The 21,941-nt window shown below is 38.9% G+C and overlaps 7 protein-coding genes and 3 long non-coding RNA genes across 24 annotated transcripts; 3 read left to right on the top strand and 7 right to left on the bottom strand.

The window, feature by feature from the left end:
* Window positions 1–4: 4 nt before the first annotated feature.
* On the top strand, window positions 5–985 carry LOC124207264 (60S ribosome subunit biogenesis protein NIP7 homolog). Its single transcript, XM_046604638.1, has 4 exons — window positions 5–164; window positions 320–545; window positions 608–748; window positions 811–985. The coding sequence occupies exons 1-4, from the start codon at window positions 109–111 to the stop codon at window positions 931–933; spliced, it is 546 nt and encodes a 181-aa protein (XP_046460594.1). The 5' UTR covers window positions 5–108; the 3' UTR covers window positions 934–985.
* A 121-nt stretch (window positions 986–1,106) lies between these two features.
* LOC124207265 lies at window positions 1,107–2,250 on the bottom strand. The gene is made up of 5 exons (XM_046604639.1): window positions 1,954–2,250; window positions 1,692–1,842; window positions 1,468–1,620; window positions 1,271–1,402; window positions 1,107–1,209 (listed from the first exon to the last, which is right to left on the bottom strand). The coding sequence occupies exons 2-5, from the start codon at window positions 1,840–1,842 to the stop codon at window positions 1,115–1,117; spliced, it is 531 nt and encodes a 176-aa protein (XP_046460595.1). The 5' UTR covers window positions 1,954–2,250; the 3' UTR covers window positions 1,107–1,114.
* A 94-nt stretch (window positions 2,251–2,344) lies between these two features.
* On the bottom strand, window positions 2,345–3,548 carry LOC124207263 (3-oxoacyl-[acyl-carrier-protein] reductase FabG-like). The gene is made up of 4 exons (XM_046604637.1): window positions 3,352–3,548; window positions 3,136–3,281; window positions 2,799–3,071; window positions 2,345–2,727 (listed from the first exon to the last, which is right to left on the bottom strand). The coding sequence occupies exons 1-4, from the start codon at window positions 3,380–3,382 to the stop codon at window positions 2,398–2,400; spliced, it is 780 nt and encodes a 259-aa protein (XP_046460593.1). The 5' UTR covers window positions 3,383–3,548; the 3' UTR covers window positions 2,345–2,397.
* A 124-nt stretch (window positions 3,549–3,672) lies between these two features.
* Window positions 3,673–5,069, bottom strand: LOC124207262 (3-oxoacyl-[acyl-carrier-protein] reductase FabG-like). Its single transcript, XM_046604636.1, has 4 exons — window positions 4,837–5,069; window positions 4,567–4,712; window positions 4,225–4,497; window positions 3,673–4,149 (listed from the first exon to the last, which is right to left on the bottom strand). Exons 1-4 carry the CDS (start codon window positions 4,865–4,867, stop codon window positions 3,820–3,822), a joined length of 780 nt encoding a protein of 259 aa, XP_046460592.1. The 5' UTR covers window positions 4,868–5,069; the 3' UTR covers window positions 3,673–3,819.
* A 474-nt stretch (window positions 5,070–5,543) lies between these two features.
* On the top strand, window positions 5,544–6,939 carry LOC124207267. The gene is made up of 4 exons (XR_006879862.1): window positions 5,544–5,637; window positions 6,068–6,168; window positions 6,414–6,644; window positions 6,706–6,939. It is a non-coding gene; the product is annotated as an uncharacterized LOC124207267 (long non-coding RNA).
* Window positions 6,940–7,156: 217 nt separating this feature from the next.
* Window positions 7,157–8,431, bottom strand: LOC124207271. Its single transcript, XR_006879872.1, has 3 exons — window positions 8,366–8,431; window positions 8,099–8,309; window positions 7,157–7,695 (listed from the first exon to the last, which is right to left on the bottom strand). It is a non-coding gene; the product is annotated as an uncharacterized LOC124207271 (long non-coding RNA).
* A 66-nt stretch (window positions 8,432–8,497) lies between these two features.
* On the bottom strand, window positions 8,498–11,082 carry LOC124207268. The gene is made up of 2 exons (XM_046604640.1): window positions 10,276–11,082; window positions 8,498–8,775 (listed from the first exon to the last, which is right to left on the bottom strand). Exons 1-2 carry the CDS (start codon window positions 11,010–11,012, stop codon window positions 8,688–8,690), a joined length of 825 nt encoding a protein of 274 aa, XP_046460596.1. The 5' UTR covers window positions 11,013–11,082; the 3' UTR covers window positions 8,498–8,687.
* Window positions 11,083–11,184: 102 nt separating this feature from the next.
* On the bottom strand, window positions 11,185–14,982 carry LOC124207270. Of its 9 annotated transcripts, none has more exons than XR_006879871.1 (9): window positions 14,866–14,982; window positions 13,864–14,742; window positions 13,572–13,792; window positions 13,235–13,479; window positions 12,997–13,163; window positions 12,575–12,887; window positions 11,878–12,470; window positions 11,341–11,815; window positions 11,185–11,275 (listed from the first exon to the last, which is right to left on the bottom strand). It is a non-coding gene; the product is annotated as an uncharacterized LOC124207270 (long non-coding RNA). The 9 variants fall into 9 exon arrangements; XR_006879867.1 differs by lacking the exon at window positions 14,866–14,982 and having other exon boundaries at window positions 13,864–14,153; window positions 14,329–14,343; XR_006879866.1 differs by lacking the exon at window positions 14,866–14,982 and having other exon boundaries at window positions 13,864–14,153; window positions 14,291–14,305.
* Window positions 14,402–15,309, top strand: LOC124207269 (extensin-like). The gene is made up of 2 exons (XM_046604641.1): window positions 14,402–14,524; window positions 14,646–15,309. Exons 1-2 carry the CDS (start codon window positions 14,471–14,473, stop codon window positions 15,129–15,131), a joined length of 540 nt encoding a protein of 179 aa, XP_046460597.1. The 5' UTR covers window positions 14,402–14,470; the 3' UTR covers window positions 15,132–15,309.
* Window positions 15,310–18,446: 3,137 nt separating this feature from the next.
* LOC124207273 (SEC14-like protein 2) lies at window positions 18,447–21,920 on the bottom strand. Of its 7 annotated transcripts, XM_046604647.1 has the most exons (15): window positions 21,782–21,920; window positions 21,024–21,671; window positions 20,791–20,936; window positions 20,638–20,721; window positions 20,513–20,559; window positions 20,315–20,384; window positions 20,197–20,240; window positions 19,999–20,119; window positions 19,872–19,907; window positions 19,635–19,808; window positions 19,485–19,565; window positions 19,178–19,377; window positions 18,951–19,096; window positions 18,742–18,890; window positions 18,447–18,669 (listed from the first exon to the last, which is right to left on the bottom strand). In XM_046604647.1, exons 3-15 carry the CDS (start codon window positions 20,834–20,836, stop codon window positions 18,566–18,568), a joined length of 1,302 nt encoding a protein of 433 aa, XP_046460603.1. In that variant the 5' UTR covers window positions 20,837–20,936; window positions 21,024–21,671; window positions 21,782–21,920; the 3' UTR covers window positions 18,447–18,565. The 7 variants fall into 7 exon arrangements, with proteins under 7 accessions (XP_046460603.1, XP_046460608.1, XP_046460604.1 ...); XM_046604652.1 differs by having other exon boundaries at window positions 20,791–20,808; window positions 21,024–21,825; XM_046604648.1 differs by having other exon boundaries at window positions 20,791–20,897; window positions 21,024–21,825.
* Window positions 21,921–21,941: the final 21 nt, after the last annotated feature.

A 21,941-nucleotide genomic window follows, 5' to 3' on the forward strand; every position in this document is an offset into this window, starting at 1 on the left:
TCCAAATCTAATCAAGCTTTTTCATTTTGTACATTTCGTCTGCATCGACTCTCGAGCACTCGACTTGACGTACGCGACACACGTGGGCTGTGATAATTTCAATTCAACATGAGACCTTTAACTGATGAAGAAACCAAAATCTTTTTTGAAAAACTCACAAAATAGTAAGTAAATAATTTATTGTATAAAATAATGTGTACATTTGAGTACTATGGCTTTGTTTACTAGGGATGTATTTTCACAGAATCAAAGCTTGTAGTCAATTCTTCAACCTAGATTTGTACTAACAATGTTGTGCCTGTATATTTAAATTACTTAGCATCGGTGAAAATGTGAGACTGCTGATTGACAGACCAGATGGAGCCTATTGCTTCCGACTTCACCGTGACAGAGTATTTTACATCTCTGAGAAGCTTCTCAAGCATGCAGTTTCCATCGATCGTGACCACCTTATGAGCATTGGTACATGTTTTGGAAAATTTACAAAGACCAGGAAGTTTCGTCTTCACATTACAGCATTAGATTACTTGGCTCCTTATGCTCAGGTAGGTTGTCATAGTCATGAGCTGCTTATTTATTCAAAGCTAAAGTGTAATTTCTTTATTAGTACAAAATTTGGCTTAAACCAACAGCTGAACAGCAATTTGTTTATGGCAATCACATCATGAAGTCTGGACTTGGCAGAATTTCTGACAGTACTGCTAAATATCAAGGAGTTGTAGTTTATAACATGGCTGATATTCCTTTGGTAAGTTATACATTGTAACTTCCATTTTAAGCAGTAAATGAATAATTAATATTTAAAAACAGGGCTTTGGAGTTGCAGCCAAGGCAACATCAGAGTGCAGACATGCTGAGCCCATGGCTATTGTATGCTTTCATCAAGCCGATGTCGGAGAGTATATCCGTGCAGAGGACACACTTGTAGGTTAAACTTTGTAACACTCACAAGTGAATACCAATAAATTGTTGTTTTATAAGTGTATTGTCGTGAGTAAGCGATGGAAACTTTAAAAAAAAAATTCAACATTCTACTTATTAATTGAAGTAATTAGCAACAGTAGTCGTAAGAGATAAAAAATGAAAAGTTTACACTTCCGTTTAAAAAAAAATCTCATACACGTTGGGTCGTGTAAGGTTTAGGTAACGGTGCTGACGTGCGCAACTTGGACATTTGCATTTCCAACCATTGTTGAGTCACATTATAGTCTAGAGAAAATACTTGAGATAATCAGTTGAGCCCTTAGAATTATCAAATTTGAAGACTCACCACTTGAATCAACTGGACTGTCTTCCCCTGGCGAACCTACTCCTCCTTGAGCCAGCGAAGTGAAGATGTCGGATTGATTACCGCAGAAACTTTCCGTGTCCGAATGGAAGTCGGCCCGGACTCTATCCAATGCTGTAAGTACAAAGTTTTTGTTGAAATTTAAAAGTTTATAAAATAAGCTGTTTAAGACTTTAAACCTCGTCTAAGATCCATGACATCCAATTCCGAGTTTCGAATGCGCTTAAGTTCTTGCTTGAAGCGTTTGGAAAGTTGCTTGCGCCGGAAGTCCGCCTCAATTTCTTGCTTAGTTCTCGGAATGCGTATGCGTACGCAACAGCATAAAATGATTACTGAAGCAGGGACAAACCGAGTAAATAGAAAATCTTATCGAAACTTTCTTCAAACTTGAGATGTAAAGTACCGACGGCTAAAAGAACAGCTCCGCTTAGAAAGAGAACCTGCCAAATCCGGAATCCTCCAGCAATAGTCGTTTCAACCCATGGAATCTCTTCCGTTGTGTTGGCGGGCATTACCGTCGAGGTAACGAGCTTTTCCATGTCGATCACCGCCATCTGATGAAAATCATATTCAAAAATTAAATTTAATTACATCATACTTACATTGTCAATCGGATTGCTTCAAGACATTATCTTTCCCTCAAATATTTTTAAACACGTTTGTACCTTGTTGGAAGCGATAAACTAATAAGTAGGAGCTCTTTGTGCAAGAGGGGTAAACGCTGACTGTAACTGGATTGAAGGACGCAGGATTGGCAAAGTTAACGCCTAACGGTAGAGCTACTCCACCCTAAAAATATTGACTAGTTCATTATACGTTAAAACGGGCGTGTCCCTATTCCTACCGTCGATAAACAACGCTGATGATTTGCTAACAGGGTAGGCAAACATAAATTTAACTTACTATTTTGTCTATGTAAATCAGAAAAGTAAGGGTTTTCGTTCATAGCTTGTTCCCTAGTTTATGTTGTTCTTAGCCATCGTTCTTGCACCAATATTTTTTAATCATGTTTCAGACTCTCTCAATTTTACCCTGTGAACTTTTAAGATTTGATCATTTTTGTTTTCAGGGGCCCAGTAGGCGTGTATTAGATTGCATAAGTCGATCGATTAACGAGGACATGCTACAGAACGTCCCCCATCAACTGGAAGTGTAACCCCGGTAATAAATGAAGCGTCGTCCGAAGCCAAAAAGGCAATAGCTTTGGCGACTTCTTCTGCAGTACCCGGGCGTCCAAGTGGGTGAGTAGTTTTCGAGTGTTCCATGAATTTCTCGTAGAATTCGTCCGTCATTCCAGCACGTTTTTGGCACTCTGTAATGATCACTCCGGGATTGACAGCGTTTACGCGCACTCCTTTAGGTGCCAACTCTAAGGCAGAGCATCTAGTCAGTTGGTCTACTCCCGCTTTGCTGACGTTATAGTACAGCGAACCTGGAAACTGGAACCAAAGGAAATCAATGTTAACTAAAACGGATCGTTTTATTTTTTTTTTAATCTAATTTATCTCACGGCTCGTAATCCGCAAATGCTGGAAACATTGACTATATTCCCTTTAGATTCAGTAAGGTGAGGAATGCACAATTTGGTTAAAACAATAACTGATCGACAGTTTATGTCCATGACTTGATCGTATTCTGCTAAAGAATGCGTTTCAAGATAACCAATTTTTAAGATTCCGGCATTCGGAATGAGGACATCTAATCTCTTGAATCTTTCAATTGTATTCTGGACGGCTTCTTCACAGTCCGTCTCCACAGTCAGATCGCCAACTAAAACCAATACCTTTAACAAATTAAAAAATTCTGTGAAAATTTCAGTCAAGCCATTTTTTTCCCATTTTACTTACATCATCTCTTGATAATTGGGGATTCATCTCCAGGCACAGAGTGGCGGTTTTGGCTAGTGCAGTTTCATCTCTTCCGCAAATAGCCAGTTTGTAACCTATCTTAGCGAAATGTACCGCCGTTGCGGCACCGATTCCGGAGCTTGCGCCTAGAAAGCGAAATAAATACTATAGGAGAAAATCAATTTAACGGTGGTTTGGAGCAAATAAGTAACATACCGGTTATGAGAGCGACTTTCAGATCAGACATTTGTTTTAAAATTAAAGATATTGTAACTAAAATAAGATACTTAGTGAAGTCTTGTCATGAATACCGTCCAGCTATATACCCTCTAAACAATTGTGCGCTTATCTGTATACTGATAACTTTCTTGCACCATCAGATATCACGTTCCAAATCGGGAACGTTGTTTGTTTAAACAACGACCGTAGGTTAATTTATGCTGATTAGTAAGTTTGTATGGCAGTATTGATGAGTGGTGGTGCAACATGAATGAAATGAATTCTTGCCAAGTCCTTAGCTACAATAATTTTAAAAAATTCCCAACTGAAGTGTGTAATAAAACACAGTATCAACAGATTACACCTTTAACAATTCATCTCCACAATAACATTTTCATCAATATAATTTCCTCTGTACTCAACTAACCTGACTCTCTGAATATTAATAGCTCACTAATCGTTCATTTATCGGGGACACATGATTCCGCGCCCACCATCAACTGGAAGAGTCACTCCAGTAATAAATGAAGCATCGTCCGAAGCTAAAAAGGCAATAGCTTTGGCAACTTCGTCGGCAGTGCCAGGACGGCCAAGGGCATGAGTAGTTTTCGAATGCTCTAAAAATTTGGCGTATGCTTCGTCAGTCATTCCTGAGCGCTTATGACAATGGGTGATGATGACACCAGGATTTACGGAATTGACACGTACTCCTTTTGGAGCTAGCTCCAGAGCAGCGCATCGTGTTAGTTGATCAACCCCAGCTTTGCTGATGCAGTAAGACAGCACTCCTGGAAACTGGGAATTAATCAAGGATAACTCTTAAAGTTAGAACTGTATACAATAAGATAACATTTCGTAGTCAATACTTACAGCTCGCAATCCCGTGATACTAGAAACATTAACTATGTTTCCTTTGGTTTCAATAAGGTGTGGAGTACAAAGTTTCATCAAGAGAACAATAGATCGACAATTAATATTCATTAGGTTATCATATTCATCCATTGAAATGCTTTCGAGTGGCCCTGTTGTCAGAATTCCTGCACATGGAATAAGGACATCCAACTTTTTGAATTTTTCAATAACCTTTTTCACTGCATCCTCACAATCCTTCTCCACAGCCATGTCACCAACCAATTGCAGAACCTTGACGGCAAAGAAAAACGTAAGTTGTAGGCTTATTTAGCACAAAGAAATGTAGTAAAACTAGATTACATCATCTGCAGAAAGCTTATCATTTGCTTCAAGACAATGGGCTGCTGTTTCAGCTAATGCAGCTGTATTTCTGCCACAAACAGCCAACCTGTATCCCAGTTTGGCAAAATGCACACCTGTAGCAGCTCCAATACCAGAACTTGCACCTTGATTTTTTAAAATAAAAATTAAAAACATGATAAGTCAACATAAATTTAACTGTTGTCACTCAATATGTAATGAATTCAATGTGAATATGTGATGAATGAAAACTGTCAGTTTGTCATTTACCAGTGATCAGTACAACTTTTTTATCTGTCATGTTAAAATGAGAACAAATATAAATCCGACTAAGAAATTTAAAAGAACAATAATTTCTTGTCGTATCAATTCTGTAATAGCACGTAATAGCAATACAACTCGTTTCTTCACAAGTCAACCACGACTTCCAGAGAAAAGAGACACTCGTTTTGATATGTATGTTTTTTTATACAAAGTGCTGAACCCAACCAATTAATTCTTTAAATGTATAAAATTCAGAAATTCATCACTAGATGTCGCCCTTGTCCATGCTTATTTTTCTGTAATTTCAAATACCAAATTGAACTTTGTATTATATGTAGGTCTTTCTTGACCTAGTTTCCTAATTTTTATATAGTTATACAAATTTATTTCTTCAAATTCCAGATCCATACTACCTCCATGGGCATGGAGAGAGTATATAGTAAATACTCTCCAAGTCTCGATACCCCTGGCTCCAAGCTCTATTTCCCGGTGACATGCCGGAGATGACGAATATTTTGGTTTATTTTTTTCCGTCCGACTCTAGTCGTCCTCGTGCCGTGGATGCTTTGTGCTGTCACAAGGTGGCTAAATATTTCAGTGTGTTTAGGGATTGAACTATTCAGCCGGTAGTGTGTTGGTATTAGGGGAGGAGAGGGGGCAACGGGGGACGGGGCATCAAATTTTTGAGACGACCGACTTCACAGGGATCACAGCATTTCTTTTCCATCGAGACGTTGGCCGAGAAGGTTACTCTAGTCATCATTGCTGGGTGCTTTCTTTCCTGACTTAGTTCTTTCATAAATAAAGGTAATTGATTGAGTCAATTTAATTCTTAATGTAAATGTTTTTTATGGTTAATTTACGGGTAATGTGGTCTTAAATCTATAGTTGCCAATTCTATTTGGCCATGCCTGTTGTGCACTTGTTTAAAATGTCGTCTCTTGCTGCATGTTGCACGGTTTGTCACATGTCAAAGTACTTCAGAACAGTACCAGTAATAATGTTGAGTAACTTAATAATCCTAAGGCTTGGCTCCCACATTAAAATTCTGTAACTGAGTCGATTTTTTAAATTACCAACCATCATACATTTGTAATCTAAAATGTTATCTGTGATCTGATTGACGAATTATTTCAGTCGAGAGATGAACATGAATCATGCTTGAGAAAACATGAATTTTAGTTAATTCAAGTCTATTGAAATGTCTATTTTACTAATCTAATTTGTTTTTTGACAGGTTGGTGGAGATATTTCTCAACATGCAGTGCCAAGTCAACAAGATGCCTCTGATGTATCATGTTGCAAGATGAAAATGGAGGAAAAAGAAAATCTGAAACGGTAACAATTGACTTGAACACCTTGAGTGGGTTTGCATTTTGATTAAATTGTAGTCTGGGTATGTGTTTGCTTAGAAATAACTTGAATTGGGCATAAAACTTTGATTTAGATGATATGTGACAATTACTAACTGCTTCAAATAAAAGCCTTTGAGAAAACTAACTTTCTTTAAACAGAACTGAATTTTCATGTTTTTATTTGTTTGAAAATGTTTTTGGTCAACTTGTGTTCTTTTGCTTTATTAGATTCCTTGGTAAATTTGGTGGTGATGTCTGGTGTGCAGTGGTGTGTCAGTCATTTTCTGATTGAGAAATGCACTTATATGGAGCATCTGCAGATTTGCTGTTCAACATCAGACTTCAAAAAACCATGTTGGTGTCGATGCAGTGTTGAGCTGTTAAAAAGTAGTTGGTGTTTGATGGCTTTCTGGCATTTTGTTGGTGTGTTCTACTTCTGCTAGCTGTATCCATGTTGAGGTAATACTGGACGAAAAGTTTTATTCAATTATCGACGTTAACTAAATCTCTGTTGTTTTAGTTCAATCGGACGTCGCCGTATCAGACTTGATCCGCTGGTGAAGCTGAGGAGAAGTTGTTGTTATTCAAGACTGATAGATTATTCAGACAAATTAAAAATGCAAAACTTTTGTCCCTTTTCCCTAAGTAAACAAAATGTCCTCAGTTGGCTAGTTGTGTGAAAACCAAAAATGTTATGATGGAATGAGCAATGAAATTTGATATTTTCTATGAGAAAGAAAAGTTAAACCATTAATTGAAATGTTTCAATCAACAATTCTCCCTTCATACCAATTCTAAGACTTACTGTTCTAATTAATAACATGAACTGATTCAAAAAATAAACCATTGAAATTAAATTGTTTTTCCTGTATTTTAATCACTGCATATTTTTTACATTAAACCCAAATAACTAATAATATCCAGCCCAAATTTTTATTAATTTTTAAATTTTGCTAAAAGCAACCACCATATTTTTTTTTTACTAAAGTCTTTTTCGCAAAAAATTGGCGATGTACATTGATCCCATGTTTTATTTGTTTATAATATTAAAACAATTTTTACATTTATTTAATTTTATTTATTTTTTGACACAACCACATATATATTTTATGGCCCCCAGGGAGGGGGGGGCCTGTGACTTTCCCAACCGCGATAATAACATGTGCCGTTATTATTTTGTTGGTGCAGAAAGCCGGAATTTAATCTAGCAGTTGTCGACTGTATCAAAACTGACATAAAATCAGTTTGCCACAATCGTATACTGCCCAAGTAAAACGCAAAAGACGACGGATGAAACCAATTCAAGGAAGCAACTCAGTGGCAGAGCAAAACCACAAATAAAAACGGATAAAAATATTTAAAGTCAGCAACACGGATATGACAGCTACTTCAGTTCTTTTTCTTCAATCCTGCCTCAGCTGCATTCAATGATGTCTCTCAACTGGAAACAGGCTGCAAAACCACTGCACATTGAACAGCAACAGCACATCAGTTGAAGTATCACCAAGTCCTACGGGAAAAAGGGAAATTGATTTTATGATCAAACTTCATATGTAAAAGACATTGTGTAAAACAATTGACATCAGAAATGTTTCCAAGATTCCATTGGCAAATTTAAAATTAGATTGAACCCGAAAAAAATAGAATTCTGTACATCCAATTCCAATGAGTTGGTAATACTCGAAAGTAGAGCTGAGTCGAAATTTTTGTTTTAGTTTGATCAAAAGACTATTGTTATCTCAGTGGAAACTGACCAACCATATGGGCATCTTTTCACAAAAGCTTTAATTTGGAAGCAAGAAATATTACCTCTAATTTTCTACTTTAGATCATAGTTGACTCGTCAGCTGAATACAAAATTTAAAATAGAAAAACCCAAGACTTGTAAAGTTACAACCAATAGTCTCAATTACCAATTTAAAGTCTTCCTGCAGTGACAATTCGGGATAACACCAACTCGTTAAACTGGATGCAGCAGTAGCAGCTCATATTGACTCGAACACACATTTCACCAGCTGGCCGCAACAAAATCATGTTAATGATAGACATCCATGAAGCTCAGACTTTGTCATGTTCTCAAATTCTGCAACAGTTAACCAAAGGGATCTCCAACCTATACATCAACTAATAAAATCTATTACACATTATTGCAGGAAAATTAATCAACAAAATTACTTTACCAGCTATGAAGTGTTTCTGCACGAGACGAGACACGTACAGCCGGCACGTACAGCCAACAATTTGTAAATTGTTCGAGCGAGCTTTAGCTCGCGATGAGCAATTTGGATTGTTGGGGGAATGGAGTGAAGACATTGACTGTGTGCGACCTCTATATTTCAGCTGCTTCTCAGCAAACAAAAGAACAACAAAAACGGGGGATAGGTGAGAGATGGCGCTCAGGTGGGCGGACCTTTCCCTTAGACACATCAGAATTGGAAGCAAAAACAAACTGTGGATCTGGCTTAACGGAAAATGTGTAAGGTGATCCATGGTTCAAATGGCCTATTTGTTGTTGTTGTTCTGATCGCCTTTATTGGCGGGATTGGGTGAGCCACGGTCGAAATTGGATCTGCGGCTATCATTGTTGTATCTAGCAAAAAGATAGAAGGAAAGAGGAATTAGTGGGCCGTCAATAATCGGATGCTGCACCTAATTCAAGTTAAATAACATAATGATAACGGGAATGAAGTGGGCGGGATGGGTGGTTAGAAGACAGTCAATGTCTTCACTCCATTCCCCCAACAATCCAAATTGCTCATCGCGAGCTAAAGCTCGCTCGAACAATTTACAAATTGTCGGTAAATTCGTTCGACATTGACTGTGTCTTTAAAGCAAGATATAATCAGATATAATAAGATATAAGATAAGACCCCCTGATGGTCGACAGTTACCAACGCCTGAAAATTGGAGCTCGTGGGAGCCCTGCTGGACTGTGTAACATGGATGCGCCACCAAATCGGCATTTCGTCTAAAAAAGGCGTCAATACTCTTTCATACGAATAGTTGTCGGAGGGTTCCTTCCCACCGTGCTGCAGCTCTTGCTGGAACGAAAATTAACAAGGAAAAGCTAATACCTCCTTGACGCCAGACAACAGAGAGTTGTGGTTCCGTTGCTTACACCAACTGCTCCAAGCGACCTCAGCGGACTGGTATGCAGGGTGCGTATTCGATCGAATTGCTCCCAGTATGAGCTCGATAATTTCCTTCGGAAAGGTTCGTTCTTCCAGACAACTCCGGAGAACCACCGAGCGATAAAACAGATGGATTCGTTCCTGTCAATGGATGACCCTCCCCCAACGGGGAGATCAGCCTACTTGGATGGGAAGAGAAGGAGCGGAATTTCCGTTGCTAGCTCTATCAGGGACGAGAGGTCAGTGGTGTTGCTAGGGCAATCTCGGCTAGTTTCCTAGTCCTTATTCGTTTCATACTGCCCCCCTCCCTTCTTTAAAAAGGATGCATCCGACGCCCTGGACAAATCCGTCGTCGGGAAAAATGAGCGGACGGCCAGATGTAAAATCTGCCTTTGAAACCACCCAAGAAGGACTTCTACGAGCCTCTTGTAAACGTGCCGAAAGCGTAAATTGCTCTCTTGACCTGATCAGATGATCATCCGGTTTGGAATCTAAGGGGATCCGAAGAGCACGGAAGTGTGCTGGGGCACTGCTATACCCGTGCGCCAAGATTAAAATCTCATCCCAATAAAGTTCGAGGCGAAGGTCGTTCTTCCGCAGGAAGGTTACCACTCCCCTTACTAGTCTGGTGAACGCCCATCACATTGAGTTTAAAACGAAGGAGGGGGGGCACGAATTCGAAGAAAACGCCCCCATTTAAACTGAAGGAATTTCAAAAGGCCTTCAAAAATAGGAAAAAATTTGAGACCGACAAGTATGAGTCAATCAAGTTCAACTTGGTGAGCCAACCCGCTCCCAAATAATTGGACGGGATCACAAATAGAATTTAGTTGTAGATATGGGGCCACCGTTGACAAATTCCACCGATCGAAAGCCGGTCTTGACAATTTAACATAAAAACGCGCTATGCGTCCAAGAGAAAAAACCCATAAAAGGAAAGGAGACTAGATTGGACATACCGAGATCCTTTAAAATTGGAATAGCGACCGCCTGAAGATGAAGGGGGGTGGCTGAAATCGCGATTCGATTGGCGTTGATCATGACCACCTTTAGATCCGGGCGCGCGAGGGGCTCCCGCGTTTTCGAGAGCGTTCAGAGTTTTCACTTGCTCGACCAGGGCCTGGGTGAACTTCGGACCGAAGAGGTGTTCTCCACCCGTTGGCAGGACAGCTTTGTCGTCTAGCAGTCCAATATTCTGCGGGTAGATTTGGGCCAGAATGTTGCGGCGTCGCGCGTTCGTGATGTCGTGGTACACCACCGCCCAGAGCTTCAGAGCTGTTTTGACCGCCTTGGCGTCGGCTCGGGATTTCTTCTTTTTCTTGAGCCGACTTGCTAGAAACATGATGGGCTTGACTAAGTCAAGGATCTTGAAGGTTTGGTTCCTGTAGATTTTCTCGATTGGGTCGATGTTGACCTTGGCTGCCGAAGATGACTTAACTGCCTTCAGCCGGATGTAGAATGCATCATCTAGATTGGGGTTGATCAGCAGGTCGGCGTTCTTCTTTAGTTTGGGTCTAAAGGCCTCTCTAGCACTTTTCGCTCGAGTGTCATCTAAACCCGATACGACCCAGTCGGCCAAACTAGCTGACTTTTCACTTGAGAGACGAAATTTCTTTACGCCTCCTCTTCTTGATGAGTCGGAGCCTGAACTACTAGAATTTGAGCTAGAATCGCTTGACTGTTCGGGATCCGACATGATGTTTGCACAACGAGAGCGAAAAGAGATCTGATGTGTCTAAGGGAAAGGTCCGCCCACCTGAGCGCCATCTCTCACCTATCCCCCGTTTTTGTTGTTCTTTTGTTTGCTGAGAAGCAGCTGAAATATAGAGGTCGCACACAGTCAATGTCGAACGAATTTACCGACAATGGACGACATTTCAGCAAAATGGACAGCAGTTTCACCTCATGTGGTCAGAATGTCAGATCATTTGGCCAAGTGGACATTTTACACCAGATTGCCTGTAATTCAGACAGAAACATCTTAATTAAGAAATCAAATTCAAGACATCCCAACAAGAATTTACCCATTAAATTTCATAGATGAAAATGTAAATTGACACCGCAATTCCGTACTGAATTTGGAATACACTTTCAGTCAGCGTCTCGGGAAACAATGGCGAAAATTTCGTCCTCACAAAGACACTCGCGCCACCTGGTGGCTGGTGGACATGATTTTAGCCACCTACCGACAGCCAAAAGATTACTCCACGAATTACCACGTACGGAACGGATGGATGGATTGCTTTCCGAACTATTCCGGTTCCGAAGCTTAACATCACGACTCATGAGAAATGAATAATCAGATACACATCACATACAAATAAATCTGATGAGATTGGGGGTATGGGGGTATAAAGTATGGGGGGGTCAAGACAAAAGATAAAACTTAAAATTTCTGAAGAAAAGAATCATTTTCTTGTCTGTGGCTGTAAGGCAGCATTAGCGGTTATCTGTGTTTGAGTTAGGGTTCCAATTTAGCATCAAACAGTCATATCGCATCTAAAGGAAATATTTCAATAAATATTACAACATTAATTCAATAAACTTAAGTTATTTGCTACCTACTACTTGAGTAAGAGATTCAGAAAAATGCAACACATGTTGGTATGTGCCCTGCATATTTTGATTTTCATGTGAATTTTTCAAGTTTCTGCAATAAACCTGATGAAGATTTACCCATGGCCTTGATTATGCTCCCATAGCTGTCTCTATGTTAACATATCTAAACAGGTTCGGAAAAAAAAACAACTAGTGTCCATGCTGGGGTTAGTGACATACCAACATCAATAGAAACTCAAGATAATTACGATGAATATTAACTAAAAATTTCTGGTATGCTGGTATTAGCAAAACAGAAAATCATGCACAATTCAGTTTCAAGTTTAAACCACAACTTAAGAACACAAACCTCTGGCCTTCGACAGGGTCTTTTAATTCAGAAACCAATAAACATTTTCAGGCAATTTAATTCGTTTTTATTTAATCAGAAATCAACAAAAATCACCGATTAAATCCAACAAATTAAACATACCATTTTTTTCAAATGTTTTGAGCCTATTTAATGGAAACCGTGGAAATCGCCTGTCACCTGTTGTATAACCCCAGATGATCAGATCTTCATGCAGAACGGTATCCGGCATCAACTGATTGAAATCTTGTCACATCAACAAAATAAAACAAACGAAATCGCTATTAAAATGAGGACAACACCAACAAGTTTTGTACGTTCGACCAGTTGTGCATGCAATCAATAATTACCAGTGAGCTCTATATAGGCTAACGTCTTCGCCACTTAAGGCTTACGAGTTGTTGGCTTGCGCGAAGGAGCGACGGGTCCATGTCGACGAGTCGGCTTGGGTGCGCTAGTCGGCTTTGGCTTAGCGGACGGCTTGGGCCCATGAGTAGGGTTTGGCTTACGCGTTGGCTTAGGGGCACGAGTATTGGCGCGAAGTTCCGGTTCATCACTCAGATCTCTGGGTTTGCGCGTATGATGGTGGTGAGGCTTGTGGGTGCCAGGATGACGAGTTCCTGAATGGGAACCATGATTGGGCTTTTTGCCATGATGGTCGGCCTGTTTCACACAAAAGGGATGTGTTAGTCAAATCAAGTTACACAATAAGATAATTGTTGGCTTAAAAATGGGTCGAGAAAATGTAAAAACTTTTATTGAAAATTCTTACCGATGCGACAGCGATGCAGACGGCAAGCAGGACAAAGATAGCAAGGACTTTCATTTTCAGCTCGATTGTGCAGAGTCGGTTGAAACTGTGGATCGATCAGCCATGAACATGCGGCATTTATACCCGTTGCAATAATTGCCTTCGATAACCAATCGATTTATTTGTCCCTGAGTGATGGAAAAGTATGGTTCTAGGTAAAGATTGTGACAACTGCGTTATTACTGGCGTTTTTACATACCGGATCTGGTTCAATCGGGTTTCGTCAGGACAGATGTCAAACAAATCGAGTTGAATTGGTCCAAGGCAGAATCTATTGACTAAATAGCAGACTAGCAGGTATTGACTAACTAGCAGAATGACTAGACTACACCTGGCATACAGCTGCGCTGCAGCAGTGCTCAGCAATATGCAAACGTGTAACACTCGAATACGTGGTGTACTCCTCCTACTCAATATAGTCGTCAGTATTATCTTCACCTATTCCTGAATATTATTGAAAAAGGGTGGAATGTTGACTTAGATGGACGACACTGAATAGGGCAATTAAAATACTGCTATTATAAAACTGTCAGTACCCGAGTAACGAAGGCTGCAATTTAAGTACATTTTATCGTCGCAAATAAGAGCATCATCAGCTGCTGTAGAAAATATTCGTCTGTTTAAAGAGCCCACATGCATTATAGGAACGGATGCGGAGAATAATGGTGTGGCTCAAAAAATCCATCAGGAACCTAGGCGATTCGCAACGCTGTTCAGAGCAGCCGCCTAATATTCGGTACCTCGCCTATGTGTGGACCTAAATCATTTCGGTAAATAATAAAATGATTAGGTTGGTTCAATATTTATTTAGAATATTAGAATACTCACCAAATAGGTTAATTTCAACGTTTCGTCGTCTGTCATACGATATGGAAACTGCATAATCGCGTTTTCATACGATTCGTCATTTTCATGAAAAATTCGATTTCATAGCCAACTACAGCAGCGGAGAATGCGTCACCTTCCGAATGTTTCACGTTACTTACGCTTGGTACATCGTCACCTGTTACCTCGTCCCCAAAAACCGAACAACGGCGCAACTGGCTGCAAGTGCGAGTTAGGTTACCGAGGCTTTTATTTTTTTAATAATCTGGATAGTCACCGCATCTGGCAGATATCTGTTTGCGATATTATAAGCAACTTGAAACGAAAAAGAAAATTCTATGAAATAGAACGGAGACTATAGACTCGGCACTCGGGATATAACACGTCATCGCATCCGTTTCACATATACACTTATTTTCGTGGCACTCACCTGATATTATCAACAGGAGCCTTTTTTTTTCAACTTACGTCAATGCACGTTTGCAGTTGCAAGAACAACTGGATTCGTCATTACGGCGACTGAAGAAAATGGGCGGCTATTAAATGACGGCCCGGTCGATGTTGACGATCCACTTCCAAAGGAGCTCCTGTCTAGGGATAACGTTGAAAGATGAAGTTCCTACCAATGTTCGTGTTGCTTACCGTCTGCTTCGCCGTTGTTGTGGTAAGAAAATAAATTTTGATTAGGTAGATAACATGAATAGTCAAATATAAAAATGTTTAGTAACATAATATCGCATACCTATGTGTGGCACAAACGTAACTTTACTATGACGGAAATACAGGAGGCGGAGACCCAGCACGAACCGACGAAAAAACCGTTACTGGCCAAACGTACCGAGAAACCAAAGCCCAAACCTACAGAGAAACCAAAGCCTAAACCTACAGAAAAACCCAAACCCAAACCTAAGCCGACAGAGAAGCCCAAGCCTAAACCTACCGAGAAACCGAAACCCCCTAAGCCAACGGAGAAACCTAAACCCAAGCCTACAGAGAAACCCAAACCTAAGCCGACTGAGAAGCCAAAGCCCAAACCTACTGAGAAACCAAAACCCCCTAAGCCAACGGAGAAACCTAAACCCAAGACAACAACTACTACAACTACGACAACTGAGATGCCGATAACTGATGCTCCTATCACTGATGCTCCTATCACTGATGCTCCAATCACGGACCCTCCGATCACTGATTCTCCGATCACTGATTCTCCAATCACGGATCCTCCGATCACTGATGCTCCAATCACTGATGCCACAACCATGGGTGGCTGATCCACTGAGATGCGGTGTCATGGTTCGGATTCATCCGAAAGTTGTCTTTTTAAAGATTATGGTGTCCCCATAATAAGTTACATCTTTTTCCGAGCTTTTTCTTCTGTACTAATCACCTGATATAAAACAAAAACAAAAAAAAATTACTATTAACACAATACACATATTAGCAGCATTATCACGCGCACTTTTGCTTTTGAACATTAATTAAATTTTGTTTAAAATAAAATTATTTTCCATTAGTTGAACATCAGTTAGGAAACTATGGATCAAAAAATAGTAAGAAGAAACATTTTACTGGACCAACTTTACCGCATGGCTATTCAAATAGTACATACACTAACTTTACTTAGTTGTCGACCGCTTGAATTTGAATTTGGTTAATAATAAAAATACCTTTTAGTTACTACGCTTTACCGAGTTAAATTTTTACCTCACATTGGCATCATGGAAAATGGTTAAAAAATACATATATATCTCACTACTTTCACATCTTGAATTCTGAAATTAAATGAAAATGAATATGTGAATGAAAATGCCCTTACTTTCGTCGATATGCTTCATACGAAAATATTCTTAAAGGGAAATGGAAATAAAAGTGTTACACAATACAGATATAAATTTAAATGAAGAGCGCACAATTCCGGTGAAATCAAATTTAACGGACTTGCTTTTATCGATAAAATAAATATGACTAAATATAATATAATTTAAATCCGAAACCATACGACATAAACTGTAAAACATACGGAAATTATTAAGCGGTAGGATTTTAATAGTCTGAGGGCAAGAGGGACGAGCATAACACAACAGATGCTATTAAAAAAAAAAAAAAATACGTGTACAGCTTTTTACGAGCAGCTGTACACCAGTTGGAGCCTGTGCATGGGGTTTCGTTGCCGCAAGTTGCAAGAGCTGAGCTGGCAACTTGCACTGACGAAACTCGATTGAACAGGATTTTATGTATCCTATTTAATCGTTGTAAAACTAAAGAGAAAAACATTTCCACTTACACACCAAAACTAAATTTAAAGATCTATACTATGTGCCAAAATGTTCTATTTTCCTATTCAACTAAATTTTACTCCTATAAGTCGAGAGTGCTCAATGAACATGAGGTCTGCCAGAACCCGATTCGTGCTCTTAAGCCAACGGAAAAACCTGAACCCACTCGAGGATCCAAAAGTCCTGGAACAGAAAAACCTGAACCCACCCGAGGATCAAAGCCAAACTGAAAAACCTGAACCCACTCGAGGAAATAAGCCAACAAAAGCACACAAGTACACCCAAGTAGTAACGCATATGATGCCCAAGCAAATTATGTTCCCTGAATCAGAGGTGCAGTATAACACAAATTTCTTTAATAAGAAAAAAGATGTTCTTTTGCATCTTTTTTCCAAGGTTTCCCTAATAGGCTATACATTATAATATTGGTTGGAAATAATTATTTTTAAAATGATTATAAATTTAATACACGGATTCTTGCGCATTTACGCGGCGAGTCTTGCGCATTTTGCAGTCGAAAACTTGAATCGTTTCCCATTAGTCGAAAATAAAGTCGAAGAGAAAAACTTGATACTCACATTAAGTAGGCCTATCTTGAAATTTGATGAATATTGGCTCCAACTCTTGACAATTTCGGTGAACAGAAGACCAGTGAGGTAAGTCCATTGACTAACTTACTAATTTTTTTCCTGAAATGGATTAAATGTGTTTTAGAGACATGGAATCAATTGGAAAAATAAAAGGAATTAAGAGTTTACTGGTCGATATTCCACAATGATTTGACGAGCATCGCTCTCAGGACATGCAGAACTAGCAAAGTTAAGCTTGTTGGCATCTTCACTTTGACCACCACTTGACATCTGAATGAAAATAGGCATATTAATTCATATGCTCATACAGTAAACAGATACTAATTACAAGCCAGTTGCCACTTTGGTCCTGAAGTAGGGTCCAGAATAATAATACCGTTCGGGCACTGTCCGCATGAGGCAACTCCGGTTGCAATTAAATCACACAAGTACACGATGGATGTGCATTGGTTACATCCACTGGCTTTCTTCATTTCTCTATTGAAAAATTCTTGTTATTTATTGGGATTGCTTGACTCAGAAAACTGTACTATTACGAATTCGAAGATGCTGCTCGGCGTAATGGCGGCTAAACGTAGCAGTAAGGACAAAAAGGGTATCCTTTTCCGTTTGACTAGGAAGATTTCCAAAGCGTGACGAAGGACCTCCCACGAATGCATTGTAGGTAATATCAGTTGAGGATAACCCGGATATAATCTGAAGAGACAACACACACAATATCTGGGAAAAGTAGAATACTGAGATGTATGTAACAATACACTTTAATGATAAGTCTACAGTTACCATTTTGCTTTATAAAAAATTTTGGTTGCATTTGGTCTGTAAAAAAAAAAAAAAATTAAACAAAGAATCTCGTACACAGAAGCTTGCAAACATAATTTCAACATTGCCCATCATGAGTATAAAACAATAGAATAGCCAATTAGTGTAAAAATTCCCAATATCTACATTTTGTACCGGAAATAAGCGAAAGGTCCTGTTGAAATTTGGGGTATTTATACATTGGTCCAAAATCATGAACGCAATGCTCTATTGCTATAAAGGACTTAGTCAACCCGCAATCGGGTCGGACAGCAGAAAGCCACTAAAAGAACATGATATAAGCAAGATAAAAATGAATAAAATGGCAACTAAAACAGCAACCTTAAATTCTTGATGTTGGGAAAAACGAAGAAAGACGAATAAGAGAAAAACAAACAAATAAAATTTACGAAAGATTAAGAGGAATTTAAATATTGTTATTCTACTCCATGACAATGATTGAGGTAAGAATCCTCTTTTTTGCATTTACCAAATATCTCCATTCTCCAACTCGCCAACTGGATTCAAACAGTCCAGCGTAACAGTTGAATGCTGTACCAATAAATTACTTCCATTATTCTTATGAATGAAAATATTCAATTGTTTCACAGAGAGCTTATTACCACATCTACAATCTTCACCCATAACTGTTTAACAGCAACATATTTTAACATCCAACTACATCAAACTGAAACACGAAATTATTTGGGAACTGGTCAATTTTAACTCTAGTGAGTGCTGCAACTTTGACTTTTACACTTTCATTCATGAATGCTTTAATGTGCAAATAATGAAGACCTTTGTGCTGCAAAAGCTCAGATTGAAAAGAAAACTTTGCAGAAGCTAATGAAGTCTTGAATAATGTTATGGTTGTGCAACATTGCCACGTTTTTATTAACATTGCCCTGAATGCCTGATTTTATTTATTTGATTTATTTAATTTATTTATTTATTATTTTCACTTCTTTCCTTTACATATACTTGTATAAAAATATGCCATAAATTTTATATAAACTCTGTGTATAATTGAGTGATTTTCTATAATTCGGTGACGTTTGACGATGAAGGCGCTTCGATAAGGATATGGTAGCGAAGTTTTTTCGACCGCAAGTAGCTGAAGGTGTTGTCAAACTCGAAGACATCTAAATAAACACAGAAGGGATTTATTAGATAGATTATAGGCTAGACGCGGAAGCACAAAATCGGTTACTTACATTTGCCGGGTTGTTCACAAACGATTTCACCTTCCTCCATTATCAAGTGGCTGTCAACATGTGAGAGCGCAACCAAATCGTTAGTGATTTTGGCATGTTTACTGGAGAGTCCGAATTTGATGTCGCCTCCCTCCGTCATAAATTCCCATCTGTTTGAAATGGCGTAAATAATTCACTCATACAGCAATAGAAAAATTGAACAGTCCTACTTTAAGATAGAACGAGCGACGTCGACGTCATATTTCAATTTTTTCCTTCCACCAGCGCCGATGCTCATAGTTTCCATGTAGTCCTTAGCAACCGGTGCGTTATTGCTCAGGTAGTACGAAGAAGGTATTTTACCTCCCATGTTTAACTAATACCGCACCGGAACATCAAACATTTCAATTGGTGCGGCATGCGGATAAAACGTAGTTTATTAGACAACGACGGTTACCTTGCTGGGGCATTTTGGATCTCCGTCAGGATCGGTCATGGTACCGCCATAAAAGGCGGGAAGTTGATCGGCTTCAATTTCTTCCAGCAAAGCGGAAGTCCATTCCTTCTTGTCGGAGCCGAAAACTTTGATTTTGGGACCGTCACATTCGTGTAAGAAAGGTTTGATCAACCTCATGATTAGCGGGAAAAAGGAAGGAGCTTTGTCCACCAACCAGGACGATTATTAGCAACAGCGCATGCAATGTAAATGTAAACCGTATGAATTCAGTTCATTTGTCAACGGAGAATTTAATTTTTAAAAGAACCGTTTATGATGAATAATCGTCGAGAGCTGTCAGGATAGTGAAGGAATAGGAACCTAGTAACATTTAGGGCCATATCCAAGTCTGATTCAAGAAAAATAAAAACTGTGATGCGATCAATATTTAGCATTTTAATTCTTTTTTTTTGTGTACTTGATTTATTGGCAATTTCCCTCATTGAGAACCCTTCGTAGTCGAAGATGTATGATGCTTGAGTTACCAGTTTCCCTGTTCTCTCCGTCTCCACTTTAGTTGCTTTGACGTAGGATTCCAACATCCAAATGCAAAAAGTGTAAAATTCTTTTTTTGTGGAACTCAATGAAAATCCTATTCATTAATATCTTTTTATCATATGGATGTCATTGAATTTTGCAAATTTTGTGCAGTTACCTTTTGAGTCTGTTCTCCCACAACATTGAACAAAGACTGCGTCCCCAAAATGGGCGTGTTTGGTACGAAACAAAAAAGGTGAATAGTAAAATTTTGTAATTTCAAATGAATCCATTAGGGGTGTTACCAGGGCAGCCAAATTTGTCGATCCCAATTTGTCCAATGGAGAAATATTTCATAAAGACTTGGCTAGGTGTATATCTCTCAAATATGGTATCCACTTCATTTACTCGCCTCCATTCCAATGACTTTTCGGTAGGAATAGAATTTTTAGCTAATACTGAAGCAAAATAACGTCATAATGTCTATAGAAAAAACGTTTTACCTGCCGGAGCATTTTCTCAGCGCGAGCCACATCGAATCCATTCACTGTTTTATTCATTTAAAAAAAAAAAAATTGTTTAGTAGAGGAGTAAAATATTTCACAATAAAAATGCTTCAACCTAGCAGCCATTTCCGAAGATACTCATCGTGAGAGATAGGCAATTTGCAGTCCTTGATGGCGATCCTTAACTTTATAGTCACAAAGGGATCATAAGTTATCGTTTTAATTCATTAACCGCTTATTATAACAAATGAAATTGAACAAATAGTGGAGATCGGCTCCTGACGCAGCCATCTTGTTCTAAATTGCCACTCACCTGTTGAATCGAGATTTCAGCCTTTTTTGTCGGGTCACACTTTGGGTCTGCATCATCAAATCAATGAAATAATCAAAATAGTTGTCTCAACTTTTCAAATTTTGCCACTTGATAAAATCGCATACCGACGAAGGACTTCTTTTCAGTTTGCACCAAATTGCCATTGCAGTCTTGTTGATTAGTACTCATTCTTTTATCTGAAAACTGATTTTGACCGAATGAAGCTAAAATAGAAAGAAATCTTGTTTGTGTTTGTTGTTTTCTTTTATCGAGTACCTGCTGATGCAGCGTGGCAACTGGCCGAAATTGTGAGTGGGTGTCCATGACCGACAAAGCGATACGAGAAAAAGTGGAAATTCCAGAATAAGCCAATAAAGAAACGGAGCTTTTATAGGCAGACGCATAAACAATTTGCGATTTAAGCCTTTAATATGTCAGGGATTCAAAGTTGCACAATTTTTAAAAATATTGAATTCAAATTAAGCGGACTAGAAATCATGCAGAGGCCTACTTGGACAAGACGTTTGATGGGTGGATCGTGGACGCAGACAACTAAACAAAACGAACGTTGTATAGAAAGGGAACGAATGAGCGACACGTTTAATCCTCGCCAAATCCCGAGACTCAAATACTACCTCAATTGGTTGCTGGCTCCTAGTTTTATATTCTTTCTGCGCCCATTCGAAAGTTGTCACTCCTCAATCTTTGTTTTTTTGGGTCCTTATCCTTGATCCATTTAACTTTCACTGTGATTGTTGGAAAATACAAATGTCTGCCCACTTTCAAAAATGATTAGGGTGAGCAATCGGGACGACTAACAATGCAATTACCTCTGCATCATCCATTTGAGTTACATTCACAAGAATACTATGTTATAAATGACGTACATTCTGAGCGCAAAAAAACTTGCGATATTTTTTTATAGCATAGTTTATTGATTTTCTCTTCATTAATTAAATACACCATGACCATAACGGCGTTATACTTTATTATGCTTAGCTGGGAAACTTTGTTTATGATATCTGATGAATTTCAATATGATGGCGTGTCGATGACGATATGTCATCGCAGTTTCTTGGATTCTCATGCGACTGTACGTGTTACGATATCTAATTGTGAAATGATCTAACCTAACTCCCATTTCCGAAGATACTCGTCACTATAATGATGATAAAAAAAATGACGATTTAAAATGCAAAGCAATGTACCTATCTGACGTGTTGAGCGAACTGAAGTTCAGCTAGACTAAAAATAAAATTGTTCTTTTACCTCTAGAAACTGTCGTCTACTGCAGCCATTCTGGTTGTGGCTCCTATGATTTTAAGTGATCGCCAAAAGGACCGTGTGTGCTTTCACAGCTAAACCGAATAGCATTGTTACTGTACGGTTAAACGTGGTGGTGTTAAGGTGGTTTGATGTCGCTTCCACA

Source organism: Daphnia pulex, chromosome 11 (genome assembly GCF_021134715.1).
Source record: "Daphnia pulex isolate KAP4 chromosome 11, ASM2113471v1".
NCBI lineage: Eukaryota > Metazoa > Arthropoda > Branchiopoda > Diplostraca > Daphniidae > Daphnia > Daphnia pulex.

Coding starts and splice junctions, on each gene's coding strand:
- LOC124207264 (XM_046604638.1), top strand. CDS start 109: ATGAGACCTTTAACTGATGAAGAAACCAAAATCTTTTTTGAAAAACTC. Junction 165..319: donor TTTGAAAAACTCACAAAATA/GTAAGTAAATAA, acceptor TAAATTACTTAG/CATCGGTGAAAATGTGAGAC. Junction 546..607: donor ACTTGGCTCCTTATGCTCAG/GTAGGTTGTCAT, acceptor TTTCTTTATTAG/TACAAAATTTGGCTTAAACC.
- LOC124207265 (XM_046604639.1), bottom strand. CDS start 1,842: ATGGCGGTGATCGACATGGAAAAGCTCGTTACCTCGACGGTAATGCCC. Junction 1,621..1,691: donor AGCTGTTCTTTTAGCCGTCG/GTACTTTACATC, acceptor TCCCTGCTTCAG/TAATCATTTTATGCTGTTGC. Junction 1,403..1,467: donor TGTCATGGATCTTAGACGAG/GTTTAAAGTCTT, acceptor TTGTACTTACAG/CATTGGATAGAGTCCGGGCC.
- LOC124207263 (XM_046604637.1), bottom strand. CDS start 3,382: ATGTCTGATCTGAAAGTCGCTCTCATAACCG. Junction 3,072..3,135: donor CCCAATTATCAAGAGATGAT/GTAAGTAAAATG, acceptor AATTTGTTAAAG/GTATTGGTTTTAGTTGGCGA. Junction 2,728..2,798: donor GCATTTGCGGATTACGAGCC/GTGAGATAAATT, acceptor CTTTGGTTCCAG/TTTCCAGGTTCGCTGTACTA.
- LOC124207269 (XM_046604641.1), top strand. CDS start 14,471: ATGAAGTTCCTACCAATGTTCGTGTTGCTTACCGTCTGCTTCGCCGTT. Junction 14,525..14,645: donor TCTGCTTCGCCGTTGTTGTG/GTAAGAAAATAA, acceptor ACGGAAATACAG/GAGGCGGAGACCCAGCACGA.
- LOC124207262 (XM_046604636.1), bottom strand. CDS start 4,867: ATGACAGATAAAAAAGTTGTACTGATCACTG. Junction 4,713..4,836: donor AAAAGTTGTACTGATCACTG/GTAAATGACAAA, acceptor TAAAAAATCAAG/GTGCAAGTTCTGGTATTGGA. Junction 4,498..4,566: donor ATAAGCTTTCTGCAGATGAT/GTAATCTAGTTT, acceptor TTTGCCGTCAAG/GTTCTGCAATTGGTTGGTGA.
- LOC124207268 (XM_046604640.1), bottom strand. CDS start 11,012: ATGTCGGATCCCGAACAGTCAAGCGATTCTAGCTCAAATTCTAGTAGT. Junction 8,776..10,275: donor TCCAATTTTAAAGGATCTCG/GTATGTCCAATC, acceptor TCTTTTTGCTAG/ATACAACAATGATAGCCGCA.
- LOC124207273 (XM_046604650.1), bottom strand. CDS start 20,836: ATGGACACCCACTCACAATTTCGGCCAGTTGCCACGCTGCATCAGCAG. Junction 20,120..20,196: donor CTGAGAAAATGCTCCGGCAG/GTAAAACGTTTT, acceptor CCTACCGAAAAG/TCATTGGAATGGAGGCGAGT. Junction 19,908..19,998: donor CGACAAATTTGGCTGCCCTG/GTAACACCCCTA, acceptor TTGGGGACGCAG/TCTTTGTTCAATGTTGTGGG.